The sequence below is a fragment of the Botrytis cinerea genome, chromosome 15 (genome assembly GCF_000143535.2).
Source record: "Botrytis cinerea B05.10 chromosome 15, complete sequence".
NCBI lineage: Eukaryota > Fungi > Ascomycota > Leotiomycetes > Helotiales > Sclerotiniaceae > Botrytis > Botrytis cinerea.
Window position 1 is genome coordinate 1,083,643 of NC_037324.1, and position 25,759 is coordinate 1,109,401.

The 25,759-nt window shown below is 43.1% G+C and overlaps 7 protein-coding genes across 8 annotated transcripts; 5 read left to right on the forward strand and 2 right to left on the reverse strand.

The window, feature by feature from the left end:
* The first annotated feature begins 143 nt into the window (after positions 1-143).
* Positions 144-2,330, forward strand: BCIN_15g03110 (hypothetical protein). 2 transcript variants are annotated; one of them, XM_024697535.1, is made up of 3 exons: positions 144-452; positions 511-1,929; positions 2,003-2,330. In XM_024697535.1, exons 1-3 carry the CDS (start codon positions 365-367, stop codon positions 2,032-2,034), a joined length of 1,539 nt encoding a protein of 512 aa, XP_024553350.1. In that variant the 5' UTR covers positions 144-364; the 3' UTR covers positions 2,035-2,330. The 2 variants fall into 2 exon arrangements, with proteins under 2 accessions (XP_024553350.1, XP_024553351.1); XM_024697534.1 differs by having other exon boundaries at positions 511-2,330.
* Positions 2,331-3,615: 1,285 nt separating this feature from the next.
* Bcerg20 lies at positions 3,616-5,173 on the reverse strand. Its single transcript, XM_001558226.2, has 2 exons — positions 4,766-5,173; positions 3,616-4,702 (listed from the first exon to the last, which is right to left on the reverse strand). Exons 1-2 carry the CDS (start codon positions 4,883-4,885, stop codon positions 3,779-3,781), a joined length of 1,044 nt encoding a protein of 347 aa, XP_001558276.1. The 5' UTR covers positions 4,886-5,173; the 3' UTR covers positions 3,616-3,778.
* A 514-nt stretch (positions 5,174-5,687) lies between these two features.
* Bccdc23 lies at positions 5,688-8,534 on the forward strand. Its single transcript, XM_024697536.1, has 4 exons — positions 5,688-6,077; positions 6,130-6,702; positions 6,750-6,882; positions 6,932-8,534. Exons 1-4 carry the CDS (start codon positions 5,980-5,982, stop codon positions 8,129-8,131), a joined length of 2,004 nt encoding a protein of 667 aa, XP_024553352.1. The 5' UTR covers positions 5,688-5,979; the 3' UTR covers positions 8,132-8,534.
* A 963-nt stretch (positions 8,535-9,497) lies between these two features.
* BCIN_15g03140 (hypothetical protein) lies at positions 9,498-11,345 on the forward strand. Its single transcript, XM_024697537.1, has 7 exons — positions 9,498-9,828; positions 9,890-10,115; positions 10,180-10,298; positions 10,366-10,450; positions 10,530-10,625; positions 10,713-11,007; positions 11,105-11,345. The coding sequence occupies exons 1-7, from the start codon at positions 9,768-9,770 to the stop codon at positions 11,192-11,194; spliced, it is 972 nt and encodes a 323-aa protein (XP_024553353.1). The 5' UTR covers positions 9,498-9,767; the 3' UTR covers positions 11,195-11,345.
* A 28-nt stretch (positions 11,346-11,373) lies between these two features.
* BCIN_15g03150 (hypothetical protein) lies at positions 11,374-13,793 on the reverse strand. Its single transcript, XM_001558230.2, has 6 exons — positions 13,492-13,793; positions 13,152-13,374; positions 12,607-13,099; positions 12,201-12,545; positions 11,972-12,144; positions 11,374-11,923 (listed from the first exon to the last, which is right to left on the reverse strand). Exons 1-6 carry the CDS (start codon positions 13,708-13,710, stop codon positions 11,613-11,615), a joined length of 1,764 nt encoding a protein of 587 aa, XP_001558280.1. The 5' UTR covers positions 13,711-13,793; the 3' UTR covers positions 11,374-11,612.
* A 2,126-nt stretch (positions 13,794-15,919) lies between these two features.
* BCIN_15g03160 (hypothetical protein) lies at positions 15,920-17,923 on the forward strand. Its single transcript, XM_024697538.1, has 3 exons — positions 15,920-16,426; positions 16,483-16,502; positions 16,564-17,923. Exons 1-3 carry the CDS (start codon positions 16,245-16,247, stop codon positions 17,307-17,309), a joined length of 948 nt encoding a protein of 315 aa, XP_024553354.1. The 5' UTR covers positions 15,920-16,244; the 3' UTR covers positions 17,310-17,923.
* Positions 17,924-19,157: 1,234 nt separating this feature from the next.
* Positions 19,158-20,995, forward strand: BCIN_15g03170 (hypothetical protein). The gene is made up of 5 exons (XM_024697539.1): positions 19,158-19,523; positions 19,583-19,864; positions 19,914-19,961; positions 20,058-20,584; positions 20,650-20,995. The coding sequence occupies exons 1-5, from the start codon at positions 19,293-19,295 to the stop codon at positions 20,810-20,812; spliced, it is 1,251 nt and encodes a 416-aa protein (XP_024553355.1). The 5' UTR covers positions 19,158-19,292; the 3' UTR covers positions 20,813-20,995.
* The last annotated feature ends 4,764 nt before the right edge of the window (positions 20,996-25,759 follow it).

Consider the following 25,759-nt stretch of genomic DNA (forward strand, 5'->3'; position numbering starts at 1 on the left):
TGTTTGGTTGCTGCCTCGAATTAGGCTAGCTTTGGACCCCTGCCACACTGCTGACCAATCAAAATTTCTCAATATTGAGCAACCACGAATGACCCCGCGATTGCGCCAGTGCCCCCCTCAACCGCGCGTCAAACAGTAATATTGGTCCAGACCCTTCCACCTGTGTCAAGTGAAAGATGACCTCTAAATTCGGTCCTCCTGCATACTTAGGGTCTATGATTGAGGCTGATCAGAGTATCTACGTATGTCGACCTCACCGAATATGTCGGCCAACAGTCTTTTAATCTACACACATCCTCGAACTCGTATGTTACGGAAAGAGGATGATCTTTCAATGATACGGTCATGATGAAGAAAGTTGAGCATGGGGAATTGTTGCAGCAGTAGTTTTCCAGAAGAACAGCTACCTCGTCCCCCGCCGGGACGTAGAGGTTATCCTGTAGGCAATACTCGTAAGCTTGTTCAGGGTCTGCTGGTAACTTGTAGTCTTGATACTAACATTGTTTTCAGATAATGTTTACCATACAAATCCTGTATTGGAATTACTTGAAGAAGAGTACCAAAGTAAGAGAAATTTTGAATCAGAAACGAAAGGCAGATCTAGGGGCAAGAGATACGACCGAGATAGAGATATTGGCCCCAGGCGAAAGAAAGAATGGGAAAGTCGCAGCAAAAGTCGCTCTGGAACTCGTCAAAGAAGTGCTCGAAGTGGTAAGAAATCGCGCGCAATCCGTGCCAAAAACTCCCGCAGGAGACCTCAAACGAGTAGGAGGAGGCGGAGAGACTTTAGCGAAGATGAAGACGAAGATGAAGATGAAGAAGATGGCAGTGATAGCGACGGCAGTGAATTCGATTCTAATGACGATGATGATGAATCTGGTAGCGACAGTGATGGTGACAGTGATTCTGAGATCTATCGCCGGAAGATGTCCAAGTCTGTCAAGAGTCGGCGAAAGGAGCAAACACGAAACAAACGACCTGGAAAAAGAGGCAAGGTGATCGATGAGGATGATGATGATGATGACTACGATGAGTTTTTGGAAGAGGAGGAAGACGGCGATGATGAAGAGGACTATAAACATAACAACAAGCAGAAGAGCAAGAGAAAGAAGAGTAAGAGCAAACCAAACACCAAAGAAGTCCCAAAGAATAGAGCAAAGGGCAAAATCAAGCCAAAATCGAAGGCCAAAAAGGTGAAGGAGGATGATAAAATTGCTTTATTAGAGAGTGAGGAAGATGAGAATGATGTCGATAATGACGATGCGGAAGACGAGGATGAACAAGAAGAAGCAGACAATTATCCTCAGAGCAAAAATTACAAAGCAGAAGGAAAAGGAAAAGAACCAGAAAAGCCGAATCCTTACCGGTGGACAAACTCCTCACAAATATTCGACAAGAACAAGAGTAGCATTTACCAAAGAGCCAGAGCAAGAGGGTCGGATCGCGAATCAATTCGTCAACTCGAAATCCAACGTCATCGTAAAAGGCGAGAGCGAGAATCGTCATCTAAAACCTCTAAAAAATCTATCTCGGAAAGCCCCGGCGATGATGATTGGACTGACACAGACGCATCTTCAATCGCACCCTCTAAACGATCCGGCAGTACTTCATCTCGTCTATCCTCGTTATTTGGCTCACGAAACAGAAGTTTAACACCGGAACCGACTTCCCATTTGATGTCTCCCATATCACCACTCACTCGGCCCTCCATCTCATCGAAAGCTGGAGAAACCACGTTTGGCGTCTCTGTGATCAAGGCATCTCCACTACAAGAGATCGTTTCTGCAGACTCGTTACCAGCAAATCCTGAGCCAAAAGACGCTATCTTAACACCTCCTCCAGCGGTTCATCAACGGCCAGCCTCACCTCTCACCAAAGCAGCTGAGCCATGCCCGGAGGGAATGAAGAAAGTCATTTTCATGAGTCGCGGTAAGAGAAGCTCTGTAAAATTAGTACCTTCAGATGGAAAGGCTACTGATGATGTTGAGATTATTCTTACCAGATGAGGAATTCTTGGTAGGTGAAACACAGTGAAGTATCGTCTTATTCGAAGATGGTCTCAATTCATGCCCCTTTTGTCGGTCTTTTCCTTTGAGAGAAGAGCAGTTAGTTTGTCGGGGGTGGAATGAATGGTGCAGAAAAGGAACAACAGTATAGTTAATGGCAGGGGTTGCGAATTGGAGTTTGGGTTTGAGTTTAATCTTCGTATCTACCCTTTGCATATATTGTACAACATCAATTACACATTTGTTCAAGTCTACTAGGCGTCTCTTATCCAATTTGTAGAGCCGCTAGGCTTTCACGAGATTGATGAAATAAATCGTGCAACAATAATTAATCCATGTTTCTGGATCTCTTTCCAGGTCTATCAGGACCATATGCATTTGACTGGCAAACTAAATTTAGCACATCGAAGAATCTAGTAGGCTACTTGGATAGTCACAGCCTGAGATCATTTTCTTCTCAGCGTAACATCATCACCGTCACACCGTCACACCTCCAAATTTTAAGAGGGTGTAAATAAGGGAGTGCTAATGCGGAGATGAATGGGAATATCGGTGTAGAAGGAGGGGGGATTGTCAAAGTGGCAACTGGGGCGAAGAGTACTCAAGCAGACGAGAGTAAAAGTTTCAGTTCCCCTTCCACCTCTTGCAGACCAACGTCTACCCCTCTAACTCTGTAATCTAACAAGCAATCCTCATAAATATTTGTATCTGTGAAGGGTATAATGCCATAGATTACATTGATCAGGCTCTTGTTGTTTCAAGGGCTTGCGATCTAATCTTTCACTTACTGCTTTAGCAATGGCAAAGACAAGTGGAAGCTCCGAGAAGCCTGGATTTTGTTTTGTTGATTGATATGTATTGTATTGCATCCAGGCACCCTCTCGTCATTCTTAGACTACCTAGGCATTCACATGAGAAGAAGCTCCTCCTTGATTTACACGGTGTTTGGATGGTCGTATGTTCATCATCTTGCTTACTACTTACGTTTCCTGTATTATGGTGAATGAAGCTTACCTGAGGCTTGTTTGAGGTGTAGAGAAATGTCAAGGGAGGTTGGGTGGCGAGACTGTGTACAACGAGGAAGAATTGGGAGAATTGGAGAATATGGAAGGAGGGAGAAGAACGGGAGCAAGAGACGGCTGGATTGATTGGTAGACTGCGAGCGTAAGCAGGGTTGCCAGCAGGTCGGCAATCCATCAATCAGAAGCTTCCGAAATCCGAATTCAACAGGAACATTCAAGTAGTTTAAATTTTAAAATGTTAAATTACTTCGAAAATCAAGGTTTTTCTGAACACTCAGAACTGATATTCAGTCTAACAGTATGAACTACTAGACATACTGGGTGCAAGAGACAGAATTGTGTGGGCGACGTCGTTTGAAGATAAGATCAAATGCTGAAGTCATCTTTAGCATAGCTCAATGAGAACGCAATAAACCAAGGAAAACTACACGATAGGAGGACGTGAATCAAGAAATCATCAAATCAGCCGATTCGGAAGCACAAAATACCCCTCGCTCCAAAAAGAAACGAAAGTGTTTTGCATCTAGGACATTAAGATTTATGGACCATGAGAAAATAAAATAAAAAAGCGGCAAAGAGAAAATCACTGGCGCGAATCAAACAATTACCCATGGGTGCAAGATAAAGCATACGGCTCAACTGGGGTATATTACAACTCAGCTCTATAAATTCCAACAACTTTTAGAAGAAGCATAGCTCGCTGTTCGTTGGTGCAAAAAAGTACGCGCGACAAACAAGGATCCTGTCCGTTTACTTGCTTCTCTTGTAAATCTTGCTCAAGAAGCTCTCAAACACAGTCTTCTTTAAACCTTCAGACTCATCAACTTGTGAAATCATTTCTCTTATTTCACCAACCCTCTTCTCTTCATAGTCCTCGTAGATCTGCTTGAGATTTAACTCATCGAATAGCTTCTTCACAGCGGCTTCCTTAGTCTTGTCTTTGTGACCATAGTTCTCCTCGAGTATTTGACGTTGCTCGGGTGTTGCAATAGCCAATGCTTTGTTTACGAGCCAAGAGCACTTGTTGTCCATGATATCAGTTCCAATCTTGCCAATGTGCTCTGGTAGACCAAAGTTGTCAAGATAATCATCTTGGATTTGGAAATATTGGCCAAGCGGAATCAAGATATCTTCGACTTGCTTAAGATTCTTTGGAGTCGCGATCTTCTGGTGGTGAAGTGCGAGGGCGACAGGAAGGTAGAAGGAATAATAAGCAGTCTTGTATGTGACAATGAAGTCATACTTGGTCATAGAAAAGTTGTCCAAGTCGACCTTGTCCTCTGGTGCTGTCAACAAATCGCACAATTGACCAAGTTCTGTCTGGTATGTAACTTCGTGGAAGAGTTCGATGAGATCAAGGTAGGAAGGGTGAGAACGGAAGTATTTCTTCAATAAAGAGTAGATCGCGGCTTCGAGGAGGAAAGCGTCGTTGATAGCGATCATACCAACACCTGGCTGTCTGTACCAACAAGGTTGACCACGACGAGTGATGCTGCTGTCCATGATATCGTCTGATACAAGGAAGAAAGCTTGGAGGAGCTCAGTCATCCATCCTAATGTGGCAGATTCGAAGTATTGTTCTTCAGATAGTGGAGCTTCGAGGAGGAGAGATACTGAGTCGGGAACAGACATTCCACGATTGCATTTTCCGCCAATCGTGTTGGCATTTAGGGACTATACGAAGGAAGTCAGATCAGTACATGCCGTTTCCAATGATTCTTCTGAAAAGTCACTCACAGCCTTGAGCCAATCTTGACCCTGTTGAGGGAGGTTGTACTTTTGGGCATGGGCGAGTAAATCATCAACCAATTTTGGGAAGACGGATTCGAACTCCTTGAGAGTGGTAGCCTTCGCCATTGCTATTGCGTATGTGATGATTGATAGAAGTCGGTTACTTAGGATAGGACGAAAAGTATTGATGGCTAGAGAATGAAGAGCATGGTTACCAGTACTTGTAGAGAGGTGAAGGGTGCACTAAGTGGGTGCACGGACTCATAGGACATTCATGAAGAAAGTATAATTTCTCGGCGACCGATAAGACGGGTGAATCCCAATGTGACAAAAGATTTATAGTTTAGATAATTTGGGAATTCGTGTTTAGAATGATTTATAGGTTTGATTTAGAGTGGTAGAGAACTTTGATCCTATAGAAAGGAATTTAAGGATTATAGAGTTACATACTGGAAAGGAAATAATGAGATTATAAGATAGAAGACATATTATATACAATCTAATATATATATAATCTGATATATATCTACTATAGTCTATATACTTGTGATTCTTTAGTCTATTACTAATTTGTTATAATATAGAAAAGTATATTATTAAACTTGTGAGTTCAAATTTCATCTTTTTGAGTAAATTTCGAGCAGGCTATTCTTTTAATATTTAGAAATTATAATATATTAATGTGAATAAATTGAGTTGAATTTTGAGTTTCAATTGAGGTATTAAAACCGCTTTTTTAGTGTGAAATTTTGCTTTACTGTTGTATTGTTCTGCATGCCTACTGGTGATACGTATCACAAAGAAAGTTTAACAAGAGTGACAGCAGGCAATAAAATGACAAGCGGTGAAGGTGCGGGGTGGGCAGAACGCGAAACAAGCTTAAGACTAAGTCGCGCTTTCCACGTCTAAAATAAGTTACTCAATCCAAGGCTTTTTATTCAATCAATGGAACGTCAGAATCTTCAGTAATGCTGCATGATATGTAACAGTGAATTGACTTTGTATGCTTCAAAGACATTTTGCAGAGAATAACATTGTGAATTGTCCCTCGGTCGGCGAGATATCAAATCAACAAAACAACCAAAGGGCGCGGACCGTACCTTACCTTACACCAAGCAAAGCTAATTAACACCCGACTTACTAGTCTGCAGACGAGCTTGAATTCCATGAGCTACAACAAAGCTCATGTTCTCGAAGAATCGAGGTAGAAAAATTACAACATGGCACTTACGGAGCGGGAAACAGCACAGTTGCGAGGGTCACTACAGGAAGCGGTTGTGAAATGTTCGGAAAGATGCTTATATCAATCTGCAAAATGGTACAAATGCCTAATAGCAATGTTGCTTACATTCATTGACCAATCTATTTAGGGCAGCAGAACTCCTAACATCTATACCGACAAATGATGACTTGGAGCCGGAAGATTCGCAGATGACGGAAGTTCCAGCGGAAGGACTACCTCCAATTGTCCTTACTGGCAACCTCGATCCCGAAGAGGCGCAACTCGAGGCGAGAGAGATCAATAAATATTTGCTTGCGAAATCCTTCTTCGATTGTCGGGAATTCGACCGATGTGCGGCTGTTTTCCTGCCGGATAGATTGCTCTCTGGAATTTTGTCAACGACGGCTGGAAAAGGTAATCAAAATGGGGTAAACACAAGATCAAAGGGAAAAGAAAAGGCATCAAGTCGAGTTAGCACAAGTGCAATATCGGGGCTTCCAAAACTGAGCCAGAAGAGCTTGTTCCTAGCTTTATACGCAAAGTTCATGTCCGGCGAGAAGAAGAAAGATGAAGACAGTGAAATGGTAATGGGCCCTCATGATGGAGGAAATACAGTAAACAAACAATTAGTCACAATAATTCGAATTTTGGAGGCTTGGTTTCAAGAGAGAAAGACTGAAACTGGAGAGTTTGCGGGTAGTCAAGGATGGCTTGAATATCTGTTAGTCAAAATTTCCTTGGATCAGAATTTTCATTAACAAGACATAGCTATGGAATGGTTCTGGCCAAGGATAAAAATGAGGATGAGGCGATGCGCTGGCTGGTCCGAAGTGTCGAGTTATTTCCCATGAATTGGGGATGCTGGTTGGAAATGACTTCTCTAATTTCTAGAGTTGAGGATGTAAGTAAACCTCTTGGAATCTGTCATAAGATATTGACTTGCTGGGCAGTTAAATCGCATATCGCCACATCTTCCTCAAAACATTCTCTCATTCATATTCCATCTTCATACTTCTCTAGAACTATACCAGTCAACGCCACAACTGTCCAATTCTCTAGAGCAGCTTCTTTCCATATTCCCAACCAGCCCCTTTCTACTCACATGCTTAGCTCTTCTATCCTATCATACTAAGGATTTTGTCACTGCCGATGCCCACTTCAGCCGCCTCCTTGCACTACATCCTCATCGACTAGACTCACTCGACCACTACTCTAATATTCTCTATGTCATGAATCTCAGACCAAAATTATCGTTTCTTGCGCACCTCTGCTCAAGCGTCGATAAGTTTCGACCAGAATCATGTGTTGTGATTGGCAATTATTACTCACTATTATCAAGCCACGAGAAAGCTGTACAATATTTCAGACGTGCCTTAACTTTAGACCGTTCTTGCCTCAGTGCTTGGACGCTCATGGGTCACGAATATGTGGAATTGAAAAACACTCACGCAGCTATTGAATCATATCGTCGAGCAGTTGACGTGAATAGGAGAGATTATAGAGCCTGGTATGGACTAGGACAAACATATGAAGTACTTGAGATGCATGCATATGCACTGTGGTATTATAAACGAGCAGCAGGACTCCGTCCATGGGACGGTAAAATGTGGATGGCAGTAGGATCCTGCTTACAGAAAATGGGACGCGATTTGGAGGGTATAAAAGCATTGAAACGTGCATTATTAGCAGATAGCTACTACGATGCAGGTGTGGGTAGTTCATTTGGAAGTGGGGGTAGAGAAAGAGGAGGCACTATGGATCCGGAAATTTTACTCCAGATTGCTGGGATGTACGAGAGATTAGAGGATGAAAAAGAAGCGCGAGGGTACATGGAGTTGTGCATGGCACAAGAAGAAGGCAATGATAATGCAGATGCATCGGCCATTAACATTCATAATGATTCAGCATCATCAGATGATGAAGGACGCCAACCACTGGCACCTACAGGTGAAGGTGGTAATGGCACAGGAGTCACGGCTGCAACGTCAAAAGCAAGGATGTGGTTAGCAAAACACTCAATGAGAACGGGTGATTACAAAAGAGCCATGCAATTAGCGACAGAATTGTGTCAAGATGGGGTAGAAGTAGAGGATGCAAAAGCTTTAGTTAGAGAGGTCAGAGTCAGACTGGAGGGATTGGACTCACTCTGAGTAATAAGTTGAATGCATTTATAGGAGTTTTGAGATACCAATAACTATCGATTTTATCTACTTTTGATCCTGGCTAGCGTCAGCTTCATGATTTGCATACCTTCCGTTGCCACAGATTCCTAGACCTGTTGTTAATCTTTAGAAGTCATAATTTTTTGTTCTAGAATATCCGACGTAACTGGTATTTCATTTACATGTTGCTTCAAGCCAAATACTGTCCTTAAGACTTCTTCGCGAATAGCATCCTGCATTTCATGAAATTATTGAGAAGTGTCGATGTTCAGGAAAGAGCCAACAATTGCTACAAGTCATCAACGGCATCGTCTTGACTCATAATTTCCATGTCTCGCTCATTAATCTCCTCGCCTATTTCGATTTGTGTGCCCAAATATATTGTATATCATCTTTGTTCTTAATTATTGTGAGTACCGTATTTTCTTCTTTTCTCCTCACGAGTAGTCTGAGCTAGTGCTATTCGTGCCTTGAGAGCTACATTTTTTCTCTTTTTTCCGTGTCATGAGCAAAGTAGTCTAGCTCTAGGAATTGACTGTTGGAAGCTGCGCGAGTTGTTGTTGCATCGGCAATTAGTGTATCACAGTCAAATTTCGGTGCGTCAGCAAGGATTTTTTCATTGGTTTCGGAAACACTTTGGAACACGACTCCAAAGACAGTATGGGCTTAACCAATAGATAATAATAATAAAACCAATACCAGCCAACAAGTGATACTCGGGAAATTTTCAAAATCCACCTGACGATCACATATCCTAGAATTAAAGAGGGTCTCTAAGAGAGACTAACCAGAAAGGGGCGAGACTGCTCGTCGAAAAACAGTTCTTCTTTTTACATATCACACTGCATATCTTGTTTACTCGATATTTGAAGATATGATTCTACAATTTGGAATGACATTCCGGAATCTGCTGATCAGCAGTCGGATTTATCCAAGCGATTTATATGAAGTTCAATCTATATAAATGGTGTAACACGGCCCGCTACTCCGCATATCATCATGGTATAAATTCGCTTTCTATATAATCGTAACAGTTCCGTATTGCCGTGCATATACGGAGATATATCAGAAACGAGGAGTACCTTACAAAAACTTTTCACTGTCGTACTCCGGCTAGTGCCATTGATGCATATTTTGTTCTAATTGGGATATGTAAATGTACAGTTCCATTTCTCCGTGAAAGTTCAAGCCTCTTAGCCACTGAAATCTGGGGTGCAGATTGACGTTATTCATCCGGAGCGGCACTTGGCAATGACACACTGCATATATTTTCCACTTTCCCCACGCTGACTTCCCCGGATTTTGAAAAATGCCAAGACCTAGATACTTGGATATAAAACCAATAATGTTCCATGGACTTGATCTTAGAGGCTCGAGGAATGCCGGCTGGTGATAAAATATCTGTTGTCCTAGTCATTTGACGAGGAGATTACAATAACAACATCCGACATGAGAATGATTCGATCCGCGTACATGAATGCAACGATACTAGTGAAGAGTGTGATAATTTGCTGCAGATGCTGTTTCTACCTATTCCTACTTCTATAAATTCCCAAAAGTTCCCCTGTGCTAGCTCGAATCTCGTATCACCATATACTTTCCATCACACTTTGTCTCGCCCATCATGAAATCCTTCATTTCTTTGCTAGGACTTTCGTTCCTCACGTGCCATGCCTCAGCCCATTGTAAGCACCCGTCTACTAGTCAAGCTCAGGAATGAAGAGGAGCTAACATGTTAGCAACTAGACATCTTCCAGTCATTCACCTACAAGAACATCCAATATCCACCCTATGGATACATTCGCGTAAACGATAATTACAATAGTCCTGTTATAGATCTTGCTAGCAATGATCTACGATGCAATTCCGGTGGTGAGACGAGTAAGGGAACACAAACTATTACAGTCAAAGCTGGCGATTCTTTCTCTTTCACTGGGGATATACAGGTTTATCATCAGGGTCCTTTGTCCATGTAAGCTCCCTATCTCTGTTATGGGTACATATCATGGTATTGATGTTGACATTGACGTCTGTAGATATATGGCAAAGGCACCAACAACTGCAGCAGCCTTCGATGGATCTGGCCAAGTTTGGTTTAAGATCTTAGACATTGGTCCTACCTTTACAAATCAAGTAGCGACATGGAATCTTTATCGTGAGTTTTACTTCTCCTGGTGAATCTGATTTAGCGGAAAGTTAAAATGGATAACTGACTTGAATAGAAACATATACTTATACTATTCCGCCAAATCTTCCTAACGGCGATTATCTCCTTCGTATTCAACAGCTTGCTATTCACAATCCCTAGTAAGTTTGATTTCGACTATTTGTTTCTACAAGATACACGAGTAGCGAGGAAGAAATTTCTGCTAACAAGTCAATTCAGCCCCGGAGGGATCCCTCAATTCTACATCGAATGCGCACAAATAACCGTCACAAACGGAGGCAGCGGAACTCCCGGCCCTCTAGTGTCCATCCCCGGGTAGGCCCTCCAAACATCCACCCACAATCCCCTTCCCTCTTCCATCTCTCAATCGTGGGATCTCACTAACCCCCATTTCCACTGTAGAGCCTTCTCCGACACCGATCCCGGCTACACTGCAAACATCTACTCGAATTTTTTCAACTACACTGTTCCCGGCCCCGCCGTCTGGGCTTCTCAAGGGGGATCTTCGGCATACACTGGAATTTCAAATGGCAATAATGCGGCGACTACCTTGGCTAGCATGCCGGCTGCAACGGGGGCCGCTACTACCGCGACGACGATTGTGACTACGACTGCGGCTGGGTCTGGGTCTGCTACTAAGACCGGTACAAGCGCAACGGCTACGGCGACGGGAGCGGTAGTGCAGAAGTTTGGACAGGTATGTTTTTTTTTTTTTTTTGCTGTTTGTTTGGGGATGCTATGTGGTGATGGTTTTATGTTAAGATGATTGCTAATTTTGAGTGTCGGTATTATAGTGTGGAGGTCAGGGATGGACTGGAGGGACGACTTGTGTTGCGGGTAGTACATGTACTGCTACTAATGCTTACTATAGTCAATGCTTGTGAGAGGTAGAAACTGGCAAGAGTGAAAGGGTTAAGGAGAAAGTGACATGATGAATGGCTTTGATTGATATGATATCGCTGTGTAAGGCAGAGAGGAGCCAGATTTGAGGAGGCTCAGTATTGTATATATGAATGATGATGTTATGGTGATGCAAAACGTTTTAGCAACTGCATTACATTTCTGTGGTATAATTGCATTAATCTCGAGTATTGAACGTGTGGATGAGGTTTCACTATGATTCGATTGGTAGAAGGTATGTATTCGAAATAACATTGTGAGCTAATCGATATATTGTAACTGATCATTCATATATAAATGTATGTTCATCCCTTCCTCTGCCCAAATCCTCATAATTCATAGCCATAATCCATTACCGATCCTATTTGCACACTATATTCATTCAATAATCTCATTATCTCTTTAAGTAGAATTACTGATTGCCAACAACTTAGTGTAGTTAGGCGTACCCAATCCAGTTGCAGGATCCCAACCACTGACGGCGGAGAAGCCAGCACCAGAAATAACACCACTGCATCCGGTAATCTTACCGGTAGTGATATCGGTCAATGCGGATTTGGCGCTTGTGTATAACCATGGGTTGAGGAATCCAAGACCGGCTTTACCGGCGGCAACACGATTGGAGTTGATGAGTTGGATTACGGAACTGAAGGTTGGGGTTGCGCAGGAGGTACCGTCGACGAGTTCGGCGCTACCGGAAGCGACAATCACGACTGGAGAGATGTTAGTGAATGATATTAGAAAAATGGTGATCTTCTTACAGTTTGTGGCTTGAGCGGAAACATCGGGGTAGGCACGACCGGATGCGTTGAAGTATTTTGTTACTGCGGAGTGGGTGGTGTCGGTTGTGAGCCAACTGTTGACAGCGGTAGTTTGGTAGGAAGGTTGTCCGAAAACGGAAGAGAATCCACCACCACCATCAGTCCAAGCTGCCCTATTGAGAGTTAGTATGCTGATTCTTAGAATTATCTCATGGAAAATATGACTTACTCAGGGCTGTTACCAGTAGTACCGCCTACAACAGTCACCCATGGGCAAGAAGCTGGGAAACTGGTAGTGAAACCTTTGGTGGTTCCAGTGGTAACGCAAGTAGTTCCTACACCGGAATCTCCAGATGCAACGAGGACGGATACACCACGAGCACCAAGTTGAGAGAAGAGATTGCAAACTTCATCAGCGTAGCTCAAGGGAACGGTGTCTTCATCGTCACCGTAAGAGATGGAGATGGTTTGTGGGAGTGTAGTAGCGGCGAGGAGGGAGTCGAGGAATTCTAGGTAAGGTTCGTTGGTGTTTGAACCGCTTCCTACAATAGGAGGAGATCCACCAGTTGAATAGCTTCGAACCGTTAGTAAGTTTTGTCAAATGAATTGATTAAATGGATCAATATAAAACTCACTAAATGTTGGGGATCTCTGATGTGATAGCTCTGGCGTATTGAACATCAAGATTGGCTTCAATACCTGGGTAACCACTACCACTTGATGGGCAAGTTCCTCCATTAATAAGGGTACAGGTGTAACTGTATGCCTTGTTGGCGAAGTATGCATAGTTGTTCATGAAAGTGGTCAAATCTGTCTTGGATGGCCATTGCTTCAAAAATCCAGCAATACCAATCAACCCAGTTTTCAATGTAGCTGGGGCGGAGGTGAATGAGTAAAGATTTGCAAGACATGTTGGGGTGATGGTGCTACCACTGCAGCCTGTGACAGCTTCAGTCCCTTCAACATTGAGCACATTTTCGTCAAATTCCTGATGTTGCTTAATGTTGGAGCGCATTGCACGAAGACCGAAGAAGGTTGTTGGTTGAACAATATCAACGTGGCCCTTCAAAGCATCGGGGAGACTGTATTCGAGAGTTCGGATAGCACCCTCGTACAAACCCGTATGAACTGGAAGACATTAGAAATTGGAATCAATTATGGCAAGAGATCAATAAATTACCATAAGCATCATACTTTGCTTGGAGAAGCTCCTCAACCTGGCTGATGCTCGCTTCTACAATAACAGAGTCACCTCGTGCTGAGACGGTTGTTTGGTTTGTCAAGCCTGCAGTCGACAACCATTGTAGAACAAGGTCACGCGACTGTGTCTTTGGTGCGATCATTGCATCGATCACCGTTTGGTCAAGATGACGTCCATAAAGGGCATGTCCAGGGGTGGCGATCTTCGAGAGGTTAGTCTAGATTCGTTTCCAAATGAACAGACCCAACAAATTAAGAAGACTTCTTCTCATGTTCAAATCCAGCATTACATATGACATGTGAGGAATGGGAAATCATACATCCATGGCCATCTTGTGAAACTCTGGCATGTTCTGTGAAATCAAATGCAATCTCAACTTCATCATCGACACATCTTTGTCGAACACGGCATCCTCATCCAATTCCCAACCTGGTGGTGGAGCAGCGATTTTCTCGAAAACGCTGGATTTGCCGAAAGTGGGCAATGCTTGGACTGCCGACGCAGCAAATGCCACGGAGAAAATATTGAGGAGAAGCATCTTGCCGAAGTAAGAATGATTACAACGAAGAAGACGTTGACGAAGAACTGCGGCATCATGGCATACTTATGCCAATGCTAGCCAAGTGAAAGGCGCAAGCTTGTCTCGCACAAGCTTGCGGCATCGACACGGTACCTGCTCCTCTGAGCCAATGGTGGGTTATTTCCTTGCATTACGAGCTGCCTTTTGGAGTTTCTTTATCCTTCATACCGTTACAATCGCCCGTACATGTTTTCTTCATTAATTTAAGGTTATCTTGTATCCCTACGATCATTGGACGATGCAGGATACGAGACGGGGGTGATTGACAGATCGTCACGGCGGTGTGACTGCGTTAGGAAAGTCCTTAGGGAATCAGACGCTTAAATTGAGCTGTGCATCCCGAGTGGGGAAGCTCTCCTTCCGTATTTTTCAAGATTGCCGAAAGAAGGGGAAGGTCATGGAGCACAAAGCCTACTTTCCAATGAAGTGCTGCAGCTGTTAACGTAATCTTCTACCCTAAAGAGAAGAGAAATCAAGCAGAAGCCGCATTGAAGGAAAGTCCAGATGGATAGATCCAATTGTAAAATTTTATGTAGATGAATCGGATGTTTTTTGATTTGTGGGACGAATAGAAAGGAACTTCCTAATTAGGTCGCTGTAAAAAGGTGTCATTCAACCGTTGGGATCATCATCCGTAGCCGCAGCAAGATATCATTGGCGAGAGATTAGATCAAACATCGCAATGCACTACCAATTTATGATCACTCAAGTTGGTATCTGATATCAATTCCCTCACACATTATCTTGGAGTTGGCGTGTAGGGAAATCAAGTAAAGCTTTCATTTTTGTATTCGATTCCGTTCTTGAATTGCTCACATCTGAATGGATGATAAAGACATGTTTTCTTGACATCTCGTGTGCAACATGGATACCGACCGGCCGTTCCTATTCAGTGCTGATAATGATAATGGTATAAACGTCTAAATACTATACATCTGTGTATTGATTTCCCACTCAAGGATCCGATCAGGGACTGGAAGAGTCCGTTCAAAACATCAATAATTGAGGTCGAATTCGATAATGCAGGCTTGTGTTAAGACGAGTAAGACTGTCTCAACGTCTGATTAATCAACCACCGGATCATTGTGCATTGCCATAAGGACAAGATATCAAAGCAGACAGAATTTTTCTAGGTCATGGTCACTTTCAATTGTGCGAAGTTTGTAGTGTAGATACAGGGCAGCAAACCTCCCCAGCGGTAGATACGAAACAACCACGATAAGTATATGTCAAATCCTATGGTTATTTTCGGATAATAGAGATCAGTTGACGGTATGCACGTTGTACGAAGCTAACAAGATGGATGGACAATGAGGTCGTCGTCCGTCATACTTGTAGCCTCGAACATTGAACGATATCAACTTCGAAGCTTGAGTACCTACCTAACCGGATAGGATACTTTGTGAAGCAAGACCAAAAGGCTGATGCTTGAACATCAAAGGTAACAACACTTTCATGGCCATGGAGTCACTACTCAATCGCGGGGTGAACGTGCAACTATGCAGTCGTCATTCGAGAATGGAAATTGAACGCAAAGGAATGATAGTGGGCGTGTATCAACTACGGCTGTACACCTAGACTCATCACATGACACACTGGTGCCTTCTTCATACGAAACGAAAAGGAATAGAAAGCAGCACGTGATTAGTAGCACACACACCGCGTCTAAACCCAATACAGCCAAGTTTGTCACATTTGCAGCAATCCGCCCCAAATTTCCCACTAGCGAAAACGTATAAAGTCTCCTCTTCCCCCTTTGCATTCCCTTCTTTTTTCTTCATCTTAGTGCATGGGTTTTACGCATATCAGTGAGGATTCGTCCGAGATTGCGTTTTTGCTAGTTGAAAACTATAACCATGACCACTCCAGGTTGGCTTCGGCCGGCCTGGGAATCTTTGGAACCAAACATCTTCTCGTAAGAGATCTCTTTTATTGTTTTTCATTGCGCTTCGGCTTCTTGCAGGCCGACGTGAAGAAGAATTGTCGGCGGAAGGAAGGACTTGACGGCGGCGGGGCAAAGAGAAAGAGAAGAGGACTTGCACAATGGGAGAGATGTTGACAGTAGATATCGATCGTAGAGGGTGCATGTCGGAACGTAGCATTTAAACAAGCATATTCTCTTCATGACAGATTCATCCTTTGGTGTTGTGCTGACGATGAATTTTTTGACTATGCTGTTGTGATTGGTATGTAGAGTAGCTGTCACAATTGCTATTTTGCCAACACCACCATATGAAGAGAATATCATCATTCGGAGAGCGTCAACAGAAATTTAATAGGCACGTAAGTGTATTATCGTAATATCAATGTAGGTACCCTTTCGATCAAGCCATATCCGAATCCCATATCGATGATGTAAATGTGCTTGCGATATTCAGCATACCCGGCAAATCAGGAAGGTCGAAGAACAAAACAGGCACACCAACAATAACTTTGCTAACTCAATCCATTACCCCATCTCGAAATATCGCAACCACATCTATATATCCATCATGGCGAAGACCGCGCTCATCACCGGCGCAACTGGTTTACTTGGCAGACAAGTTCTCAAAGTATTTGATCGCGAAAATTGGAATACAGTTGGCACCGGATTCTCGCGCGCGAAGCCTCCTACCATTCTCAAGGTCGATTTGGCTTCCGAGCCGGAAGTTGCAAAGGCGTTAAATGAATCCAAGTAATGTAACATCTTCACGATTTTCAATGCAGCACTGACGGTAAGAGTATTTGAAGACCTCAAGTCGTCATTCATTGTGAGTTTCTATTAACACTGCTGCCTCGTCGTCGCCGCTATTGCTAACCCCGCGATTACAGGTGCAGCGAATAGATTTCCAGACAAATGCGACAACGATCCTGAAGGAACACGCGCTCTCAACATTGCAGCTTCTGCTTCATTGGCAAAGCTCTGCGCCGAACAATCCATCTTCCTTGTCTACATCTCTACTGATTATGTTTTCCCTGGCACCGAAGGTGATGCTCCCTACGAGACAAGCCACATCGCAAACCCCCCGAATCTATATGGAGAAACAAAATATGAGGGCGAGAAAGCCGTACTGGCAGAATATGAGAAAGCAGGCAAATCTGGTCTGGGAGTGGTCTTGAGAGTTCCTGTACTCTATGGAGAAGGTGAACCTGAAGAAAGTGCAGTTGGTGTACTGGTCAACTCGGTCTGGAAAGCCCAAGAGAAAGATGCCAATATCAAAATGGATCATTGGGCCTTGCGCTATCCTACCAATACAGAAGATGTAGGTCGAGTTTTGTCAGAGATTGCAACCAAATATCTTGAAAGTAAAGACCCATCATCTTTACCACGAGTCTTGCAATTTTCTTCAGAGGATAAATTCACAAAATATGAGATCTGCCAACTTTTTGCGGAGATTTTGGGCTTGCCTTTGGATGGTATGGTGGCAAATACAGAGGGGAATGATCCAAATGCTAGTGTACAAAGACCTTATGACTGTCATCTGTCTACAAAGGCATTGAAGGACCTGGGGATCAACGTTGCGACAATGGATTTTACTGGATTTTGGAAGAGGGAGATGCGGGCTTTTAGGAAGTAGAGAAGCTTCAGGCTGGGACTCAAGGCTAGCAGCTGAACACTCTGCCATATACGACAATAGTTGTGTTCTATTACCCAGGATTACATTATTGGCCAGATTCGTATCACAATGAAATGCCTAGAAACAACGTCTCGTATTTCAAGGCTGGAAGTTCTAGTAGTTCAATGTACTTCAATTGCTACCATTGACAAGGCGGCCCAATATCTTTCGAGTCATTCTCACTTTCCTTCTTCTTTTCAAGGCAGCACGAGGTGATGTCTTCTCAATCAAAAGCTCGATTCCATTAGCTATGCAAAAAATCAGGCTGATCCAAAGGTTTGAGTGTTGAACATAAATCATACGGAAGTGCTCCATGGTTCTCGCGTTACTCCTGCAGTGTGCTTTCGTATACTCTGTTGATTTATCCATATCAAGGAAGTAAAGCAACAGCATTGTGAGGGATTAGTTATATTAATACTTGCATTTTTATATCCGGGAATGTATTCTTCATTCTTGTTGACTTTCAGTAACTGCCATAATTTTGATTTACCCATGGAAAATCGCTATGGAGTGTCTCATTATCAGTCATTCGAGATCGCTTCTTCCTCGGGCACTGAATTGCAGAGATGTTTTCAGCCTTTTTAGAATCATCAAGATGATCCCGTTCTTAAAGGATCATGGTTTTGACACAAGTGAGAGCTTTCGGGACAAGCGATAGGAAGGGCTTTAAGATAGAGTAGGGAACATGTTAACTAGGCCAACGGCCGGTCAACTTGTTCCAATACAAACACCTCGACTTGTATGCATGTCGATGTTAATGTCAAAATACCCTTTCTTATCCTCCATTGTGTACGTAGTAGATACGGCGTATGGTGTACTACCTTTGGAACAGATCATCTAGATCGGTCGACATCGGATTCCAAATCATTTCTTATCGAGAACAAGAATGTCTGATAGATGCTTCTGCATACCAATGTCAACACCTGTCACTTGGCCATGTATGATATACCCACCCGGTGATGCCTGCGAGAAGAACAACATTGAGGAAAGTAAATCGAGATTTTCAGTTTCCTCAGCATGCTTTGCAACATACGAGATTGATTCGTCCTCTTATGGTAATAATTTTCCTCCCAGCTTGCTAGATTAAACCAGCGTTGATCTTCCCTGTTTTTGAGTTGTCATATTGTTAAGCGCGTAGTGAAACAACAAGATATGGGAGAAGCTTTGGTTTCTTGATTTCAATGGTATATTCCACGTTGGATCCTTACAAAAAGCACCTGAGACTCCATTCCTTTTATCTTTTGAGAAGCGGCAATGATCAACCCTTGCTCCTTCTCTATTCCAAAAATCGATCTCTGATCTATGGATCAAACACAAACAAGTATCTCGTACTTTTCTTGTGCCCTTGCTAAGCATTTCCATGCAATTATATCGGCGATGGTTTTGCTAATCTTGGGGCCCAAGCTGAAATACATCTCCAGATGTTTTTTGCAGCTGCTATTTGCCGTGATTCATTGACACGTAATCAGCACTTATGATCTCAAGAAAAATCGATAGCACCTCGAGTAAGCGGCTAATGCTCATCGGTTCGGGAAGATTTGGCTGGCGGCTTACTGTCCAAGAAGTCCTTGCATTTCTAAAGATAGAGTGAAATAAAAGTATGTACTTTGTTTGACCAGAAACATCATTCACCCAGTCGAGTGCAGATGACGCCAATCCCTTTAAAGTTATGCTTGAGTGCCACGAATCATGAAATGCTGCGGCGCTATACTCGAATGTGGCTTAGTATGTCAGTGACATAATGTGTCAGTACTTGACTTGAGGTGCCACGATGCATAACACTATGCCATCAATATCAGTGCCTATCTTGGAATTAAAGTTCAAAGAATTCTATATCTCAAGGTCTCATAAACTCCTACATTGTAGTTCTTGTGAGTTAGAATCATTTTGCACTGTTCATTGCATAACTCCATTTCGATCAATCTCAATCTGGCTTCAATCACAATGGCTACTACGCGTATCGCAGAGCTTGCTACACAAGTTGCTGAAAACACAAAGAGAGTCGACGATTATCTTCGCCAACATGACTTACCCTCACCATCCTTTGATGCTGAAGGGCCAGTCGACTTTTGCATCCGATCAGAAGAAATTCAACGGGCTCGTAACCTGGCGATTGACGGGGCAGCAGAACTGCTGGATCTGTTGAGGGGTCCCAAAGAGTCTTTACAGCCTGTGGCAAGCACAAATTGTTCAGCTATTTGACTAGCATCGAACTAATGATGAGAATTTCGCAGGTCAATGCTACTAGTCTTCAGGCTATCCATAGGTTTGATATCGTGAGAAAGGTACCAATCGGGGGTGAAATAAGCTTCAAAGACCTAGCCGAGCAATGTGATCTCTACGAGCCAGATCTTCGTCGCATCATACGTTTTGCTATATCATTTCATAGGATCTTTCAAGAACCGCGTCGAGGCTTTGTAACTCATTCAGCAGCTTCCCGCAAGTTGGCGGAAGATCAAGATTTCCATGATGCTTTGGGTCTAGTTTTCAATGAATTCGTTCCATCTTTTGGGCGGGTCAGTCTACGTCCCAAGTTCAAAATTCAAAAACTAAGGTATATACCAGACAGTCGATGCTTTGGAGCAATTCAAAGATCAGGAGCCAAGCCAAACCGTTAGTTCCATGGTTCTCTATTTTTCGTTCATGATTGAGGGATTTAGTGAAGAGTCTATCAACTCGTTGATACTGATATAGTATTTTTGGAACTAGGGATTTGCACTTTTGCGGAACACCACGCAACCTTTCTTCAAATACATGGGGGATCATCCCGCAAGAGCTAAGTTGTTTGCTGGGGCCATGAAGACCTTCAGTCTTGTAGATCCTGGGCATTCTCCTGCTTTCCTTGTTCAGGGTTATCCATGGGATTCTATCAACGGCACCGTCGTTGATGTTGGTGGTTCGAAAGGTAGTATCAGTATCTTACTTGCAAAGGATTTCCCTACGCTAAATTTCATCGTACAAGATCTTCCTGGGGTTATCGAAGGTGCAGAATCGAAGCTTGATGCTACTATTGCCGAACGTGTGTCATTTCAAGGGCGTGACTTTTTTACTCCGCAAACAGTGGTGGCTGATGCATATCTATTTCGCTGGATCTTTCACAACTGGCCTGATAAGTATGTGGTCGCTATCCTACGCACCCTTGTTCCAGTAATGAAAACTGGCGCTCGAGTGATTGTGAATGAGATTTTGAATCCGCCTTCGAATTCTCTCTCGCTTTCTAGTGAACGTTCCATTCGGTACGACTCCTATTGTTATCCATGTGGCTGAGAAGTCCAAAATTTTCAGGCTGACAAGATACTAGTTCTCTCGATATGATTATGCTGAGCATGCATAATTCTAGAGAACGAGAAGCGGAAGAGTGGCAGGATCTTTTCCTTGAAGCGGATCCTCGTTTTGGGGTGTTGAAGATTTGGGTACCGACTGGAGCATCTCTTGCTATCATCGAGGCTGTCTGGCAAGGATAATCATTGACATGCTCACTGTTGACTTAAAGTCTTATGGGCTTGCCAACTATAGCTTTTGTGGATGTGTCATTCTTTGACTAATAATGACTTGCGGTTCTCTCGGAATGGATAGTGTAGAAGCGGATATCATTAGATCTTGACTACATTTAATCTTCAGATCTCTTGGGCTCTATCTCGTTTCCATACATTTATTAATTTGGCTAAAGTGACCGTTATCTGTGAAATAAAGTTTAAGATACACAGAGATTTTCAAGGGTTTGATTCATCGAAACTTCTTGCGATACATTGGAGTCCTTTTCTCGTGGGAGATATATCTTACATCATCTGCGTGATATTACAGATGAAATACATAAGGAGTTGTATGTATACATGGCTTTCATCAAACACACTGATTAGTAATTGGTAACCGGCTAAGAAAGCATCGCATAAAAGATCACTCAATAGAGTGGACATCGATTTGTTCGCGATATCTATATCTATATCTATGGTATCTTCAATCTTCAACACTATTCACATAGCATGAACCACGTCCTCGGAAATGGCGGAAACATCACAATGGGATAACCTCATATGAGCCATCAATTGATCGTACCAGGTATCCCTGATACTCTCCGAGTCGATTGATGTTAATATTGAGATGTGATTCTGAGACGCCATCTACACAATACATAGTTCTTTCGCTACATCTCTCGAGTCCGTAAGTATGTAAGTATCTGCTTGATTAGGTATCGATGGTATAATCAGGGATGCTATTTACGCAGGTTGCCGAGCTTATATGAACGCTTCGAGAGTCGTTCAGTCTCTACGAGCGAATCAATCCAATCCAATACAATACAAAGCATGCAACTTCTGGTGGGAGAATTGTTGCTTGATTATTGTGGTCTCTCGAGGAGATATCGCCACTCTTAGATTCGAGAGCGTTTCGCAAAGATGTTACCGCAGGGAATTTGGAAAGCCTTGTAATGAATGCGGCGAGGTTTTACAGCATATCTTTTTTGCTAGTTTCCTCGTGGATATGGACGGCGAGTTTATTAATATATATGCGTGAGAATATCAGGAGTACTTGGCATATTCTCTCTTGTATGCATTGATAAACCAGCCGTTATATTTTCCCACGGAATGAGAATATCAGGAATACTTGGCGTATGGGAGAGGATTATGAAATTACATATTTCTAGATTTTTTTTTCTCCTTCGGATAGATCATCCAGCCCGTCGTTATTTCATGGTCGAATCATGGGTTGCTCGAGAGTAGTATGTATGTACTTTTCTTGAGTGCTCCACGGCCGTGTGTTCTTCACGCTTCACTTTCGCAATCGCTACATCGATATCCATCTTGCGCTGATTCGATAACAAGTCGATAAGCTGATTTGGAAGTAGTACAATCATTATTGAATACTACCGGTTCCTTGTATACAGAGTAGCCAATTTTAAGGTGTGATTTAGGATAAATATTGGATGTCCGATTTAATTAGATTATATATATATATATATATATATTTTCGGAAATGGGGAGTATCCTTACCGTAGAGCTGGGCCACAGACAGTGCGATACAGAAATACAACAAGATCCGTGAAATAACATCAGAGATGTAACCGAGAGGGATGTCAACACATTACTAGTACACAGTGCTTGAAGTGATTCCCGGTGCATTGGTTCCAAAATTTACGAATCTAGTGCCGTGGCATCCGAATAAACACAATATCCTCTGGAGGCTATGGGACTGGGACTGCAGTAAACTTTCCAAAGCTAGCCCGAATTTTTAATTGGCTTTCACAGGTATAGCTAGAGAATCTATGTTTCCACGCCGCATTTCAGCTGGTGCCATCTGAGTCCCACTGGATGTCTCTGCCGCAGCTGCAATATCGAGAAATTGTTCATTGTCTGTTCAGGAGAGATTTCCGGGGGGACTGAGAAATTCATGGCGGGGTGAGGAGGGGAAGAGGATACGCAAAATGAAACATAGAGGTGAATTTTGATATGGGGAGAACAGAATCGGGTGTTGGGGAGGGCACAATCAGCGATGGATTATCCTCGCAGGGGGGGGGGGGGGGGGGGGGGTAAACCCCTATTTGTTTGGGGTATGAGTATGATCGATGTGCAGAGGTCATCGATGAACTGCATTGAGACACCTCTTCATATAAAGACCGGCTTCATCCTACACTCTATACCCCTTCACTAACGCATTTCTCTACCAAGCCCAGAACTTCCATCTCGCACCTGCAAGCATCTATCTAGCATACCCAAGAAATATGAAGAAAACTCCAAAATCCCTTTCCAAAACCGTCAATTCGCTTCGAACTCCCCGCTGTCAAAATAAAGATTAACCTCCTTCCAAACGCGCGTTCGCCCGCATTAGCAAAGACGGGAAAGAAAACCCCGCCCGCTACTCCGGCAGGAGACTCGACCCAGGCAGCCGCCACCACCACCACCACCACTCCTCGGAAGTATAGAAAATATGAGTACTGTATATGATCCAGCCCGAATAAACATCAAGCCACGAATTCACTCCACACCAAGCAACTAAGTACCCACCCACGGCCCTGCGGAAAATCCAAAGATAGTATTGGATTGAGACGAATGCAAAAACCATAGCAAGCACCCATCCACCCACCCACGTATTGCAGGTCCTAATTGTCTATATTGTATTCTATCTAAAGAGCTAGCGACGCACAGGAAACAGGAGATCTTATACAGACCTATTGAGAGAGCAGTCTCTCTCGCATCCGCTGAGAGTGTAACTACAGTAGCCATTGAGTTGAAGACATCCACTGCATTCACACAGGTAGCACACTTCGCGAGTCCCGATCCGATGGGTCCAATGATCCTATTGGAGAATCTGATGGGGAGGGAGACCCTCGCGCAAGTGGCGACGAGCGAATCTCGGTCCAGGTTTCCAAATACCATCGATCTGATCTGATTCGCAGGTGATTCGGTAATCAGAGCGGCGCATCCAGACGGCTTCTCGAAAGGTATCGAGGTTCTGGTTCCAGACCTGGACACTTGCCACGCTCGCCTTTTCGATGTCGTACTCATCGACCAGGGAATCTACAATTACCAAGTACAGATAATGGCCGCTCATCAGAACTACACTTAAAACAGTTGTTATTACTTTTATTGTATAGTTTCAACCATATAAACTCTAATGTTTTTTAAACTGAAAATTAAACAATTGAGCTAAAAATCAATTCAATTATATTATAAATTCGTTCTTCTTCCAGGAACCTCATGTACACCTAGCATGACGCATGTTGAGTCGGAATGCAGTATCTCGAAAGGAACGTATTAGTATGACATTTGGTCGATGAATTTTGGGGTAACCCCAATGCTTGAGTACAAGGTCAATCGACGTGAGTATGCTGTTCCGTATTCATATGAGCCTGGCGAGAGAGGAACTCAGTCTTGGCATCCCCAACGTCTCCAAAAGGATTATTTTCCTTTGTCTGATTACAAGCCTGAGCTTTGGAAGACCGTATCAGGGTTATATCATGGGAAGGCGTACGTTGGAAACGCCAAGGATCTTTCGTGCTGGCGCGTTTCAAGCAATAGTAGTGATCCGACTTGGAATGCGCCTTTTGAAGAAGAGGATGTGATTTTTCAGACTTGTGCAGAAGCGATGACTGTGTGAACGTAGTGAATGACCTCAATCAATGGCTACTATAATAAAGCTCTAAGCGAATGCGAAAAAGACCAGCTCTTTCTAGTAGACCTTATATAAGGTCTATTATCCCCTTAGTATAGCTAGCTCTTTAGATAGAATACTATTAGACAATTAGAACCTATGTAATTCGTGATTGCTCTGTCTTCCGTATCCTTCTCATACAAACAATGACCCTATGTCTTCCTTCGATTTACCGATGCAAGCCAGCCCGACCCGCCAACGAAAAAGGGACAATGTTGATGCCGTTGAAAGGAACGAGTGGTGTTCTTCAAGGATTTATTGGATGTGTTTGATTTTCGAAAAGGTAGATGAGGAGGGCCAGACAAGGATGAATTTTGTTCAACACAAAACTTTTCAGGAGTAGCAACATGGAATGAATGACCACAACCATAGGAGTAAAGCGTATTCATGATATCAATAATATTGAAAGCATGTTAACAGAACAGTTCACTAAATGAAGAAAGTGGTAGTCTCAACAGGCTGTGCAAGATGCTGAACAACCCTGGCCTGTCATAAAGTGAACGAGACACATACTAGGATGATTCTCATCAATGGGAGCTGCTTTCTCTTACGGAAGACATGGTAGTAATTTACGAGACCATTGCACGAGTCTCTGGTGATGATATCCAAGACCTTAAACTTCAACCATCCATTTCCCGTAACCCGGGATGATTACTGTTGAGGTGACACCGGTGCATCTATCCTATTCCAAATTTGGAGAGTTCGTCTTACTGAAAACCAGCTTCTGCGTATGTATTAGCATGAGATCTACGGCTGACGAGGGCATTCGAAATACCTGTACATAGCTCCGGAACGATGCATCTACCAGCGATTGCTAGCACTAGATAGATATTGTCACGGGTTCGAGAGCGTAGTCTTGTGAATGCCTTAGGCATCTTCCCTAGGACTATCCCTTGCACCGTGATAATGACTTGGCTCATCTACATGTGATTTCTGCACATTGCTAGGAAGGGTTAATAATAACGTATGTAGTGAGTGATGTTTAGGATATATATATATATGACTTATTCGTATCGTATTATAGTAGTGTTATATATGATAAATCTCGCGACAGCAGACACCAATTCATCTGAAAGGCGTTCTATCATATCATATCATATCATATCATATTCGAGACCTCTCTGCTGTCAAGATTGTAGATCATCTTCGTACACCATACTACTGCGCTGCATTACCTAATACCTACCTTTTCTCGAACATTGAAACCGGAGGGATTGTCTTGATAGTTGATACCTACCCACCCATCTATCGACCTTTCTATTTTT

Coding starts and splice junctions, on each gene's coding strand:
- BCIN_15g03150 (XM_001558230.2), bottom strand. CDS start 13,710: ATGCTTCTCCTCAATATTTTCTCCGTGGCATTTGCTGCGTCGGCAGTC. Junction 13,100..13,151: donor AGCAAAGTATGATGCTTATG/GTAATTTATTGA, acceptor AATGTCTTCCAG/TTCATACGGGTTTGTACGAG. Junction 12,546..12,606: donor TCAGAGATCCCCAACATTTA/GTGAGTTTTATA, acceptor AACGGTTCGAAG/CTATTCAACTGGTGGATCTC.
- Bcerg20 (XM_001558226.2), bottom strand. CDS start 4,885: ATGGCGAAGGCTACCACTCTCAAGGAGTTCGAATCCGTCTTCCCAAAA. Junction 4,703..4,765: donor GTCAAGATTGGCTCAAGGCT/GTGAGTGACTTT, acceptor TCCTTCGTATAG/TCCCTAAATGCCAACACGAT.
- BCIN_15g03170 (XM_024697539.1), top strand. CDS start 19,293: ATGGCTACTACGCGTATCGCAGAGCTTGCTACACAAGTTGCTGAAAAC. Junction 19,524..19,582: donor AAGAGTCTTTACAGCCTGTG/GCAAGCACAAAT, acceptor AGAATTTCGCAG/GTCAATGCTACTAGTCTTCA. Junction 20,585..20,649: donor TCTAGTGAACGTTCCATTCG/GTACGACTCCTA, acceptor ACAAGATACTAG/TTCTCTCGATATGATTATGC.
- BCIN_15g03160 (XM_024697538.1), top strand. CDS start 16,245: ATGGCGAAGACCGCGCTCATCACCGGCGCAACTGGTTTACTTGGCAGA. Junction 16,427..16,482: donor AAGGCGTTAAATGAATCCAA/GTAATGTAACAT, acceptor GAGTATTTGAAG/ACCTCAAGTCGTCATTCATT. Junction 16,503..16,563: donor ACCTCAAGTCGTCATTCATT/GTGAGTTTCTAT, acceptor CCGCGATTACAG/GTGCAGCGAATAGATTTCCA.
- BCIN_15g03110 (XM_024697534.1), top strand. CDS start 365: ATGGGGAATTGTTGCAGCAGTAGTTTTCCAGAAGAACAGCTACCTCGT. Junction 453..510: donor TTATCCTGTAGGCAATACTC/GTAAGCTTGTTC, acceptor CATTGTTTTCAG/ATAATGTTTACCATACAAAT.
- BCIN_15g03140 (XM_024697537.1), top strand. CDS start 9,768: ATGAAATCCTTCATTTCTTTGCTAGGACTTTCGTTCCTCACGTGCCAT. Junction 10,116..10,179: donor CATCAGGGTCCTTTGTCCAT/GTAAGCTCCCTA, acceptor TGACGTCTGTAG/ATATATGGCAAAGGCACCAA. Junction 11,008..11,104: donor TAGTGCAGAAGTTTGGACAG/GTATGTTTTTTT, acceptor TCGGTATTATAG/TGTGGAGGTCAGGGATGGAC.
- Bccdc23 (XM_024697536.1), top strand. CDS start 5,980: ATGGCACTTACGGAGCGGGAAACAGCACAGTTGCGAGGGTCACTACAG. Junction 6,703..6,749: donor CAAGGATGGCTTGAATATCT/GTTAGTCAAAAT, acceptor AACAAGACATAG/CTATGGAATGGTTCTGGCCA. Junction 6,883..6,931: donor TAATTTCTAGAGTTGAGGAT/GTAAGTAAACCT, acceptor CTTGCTGGGCAG/TTAAATCGCATATCGCCACA.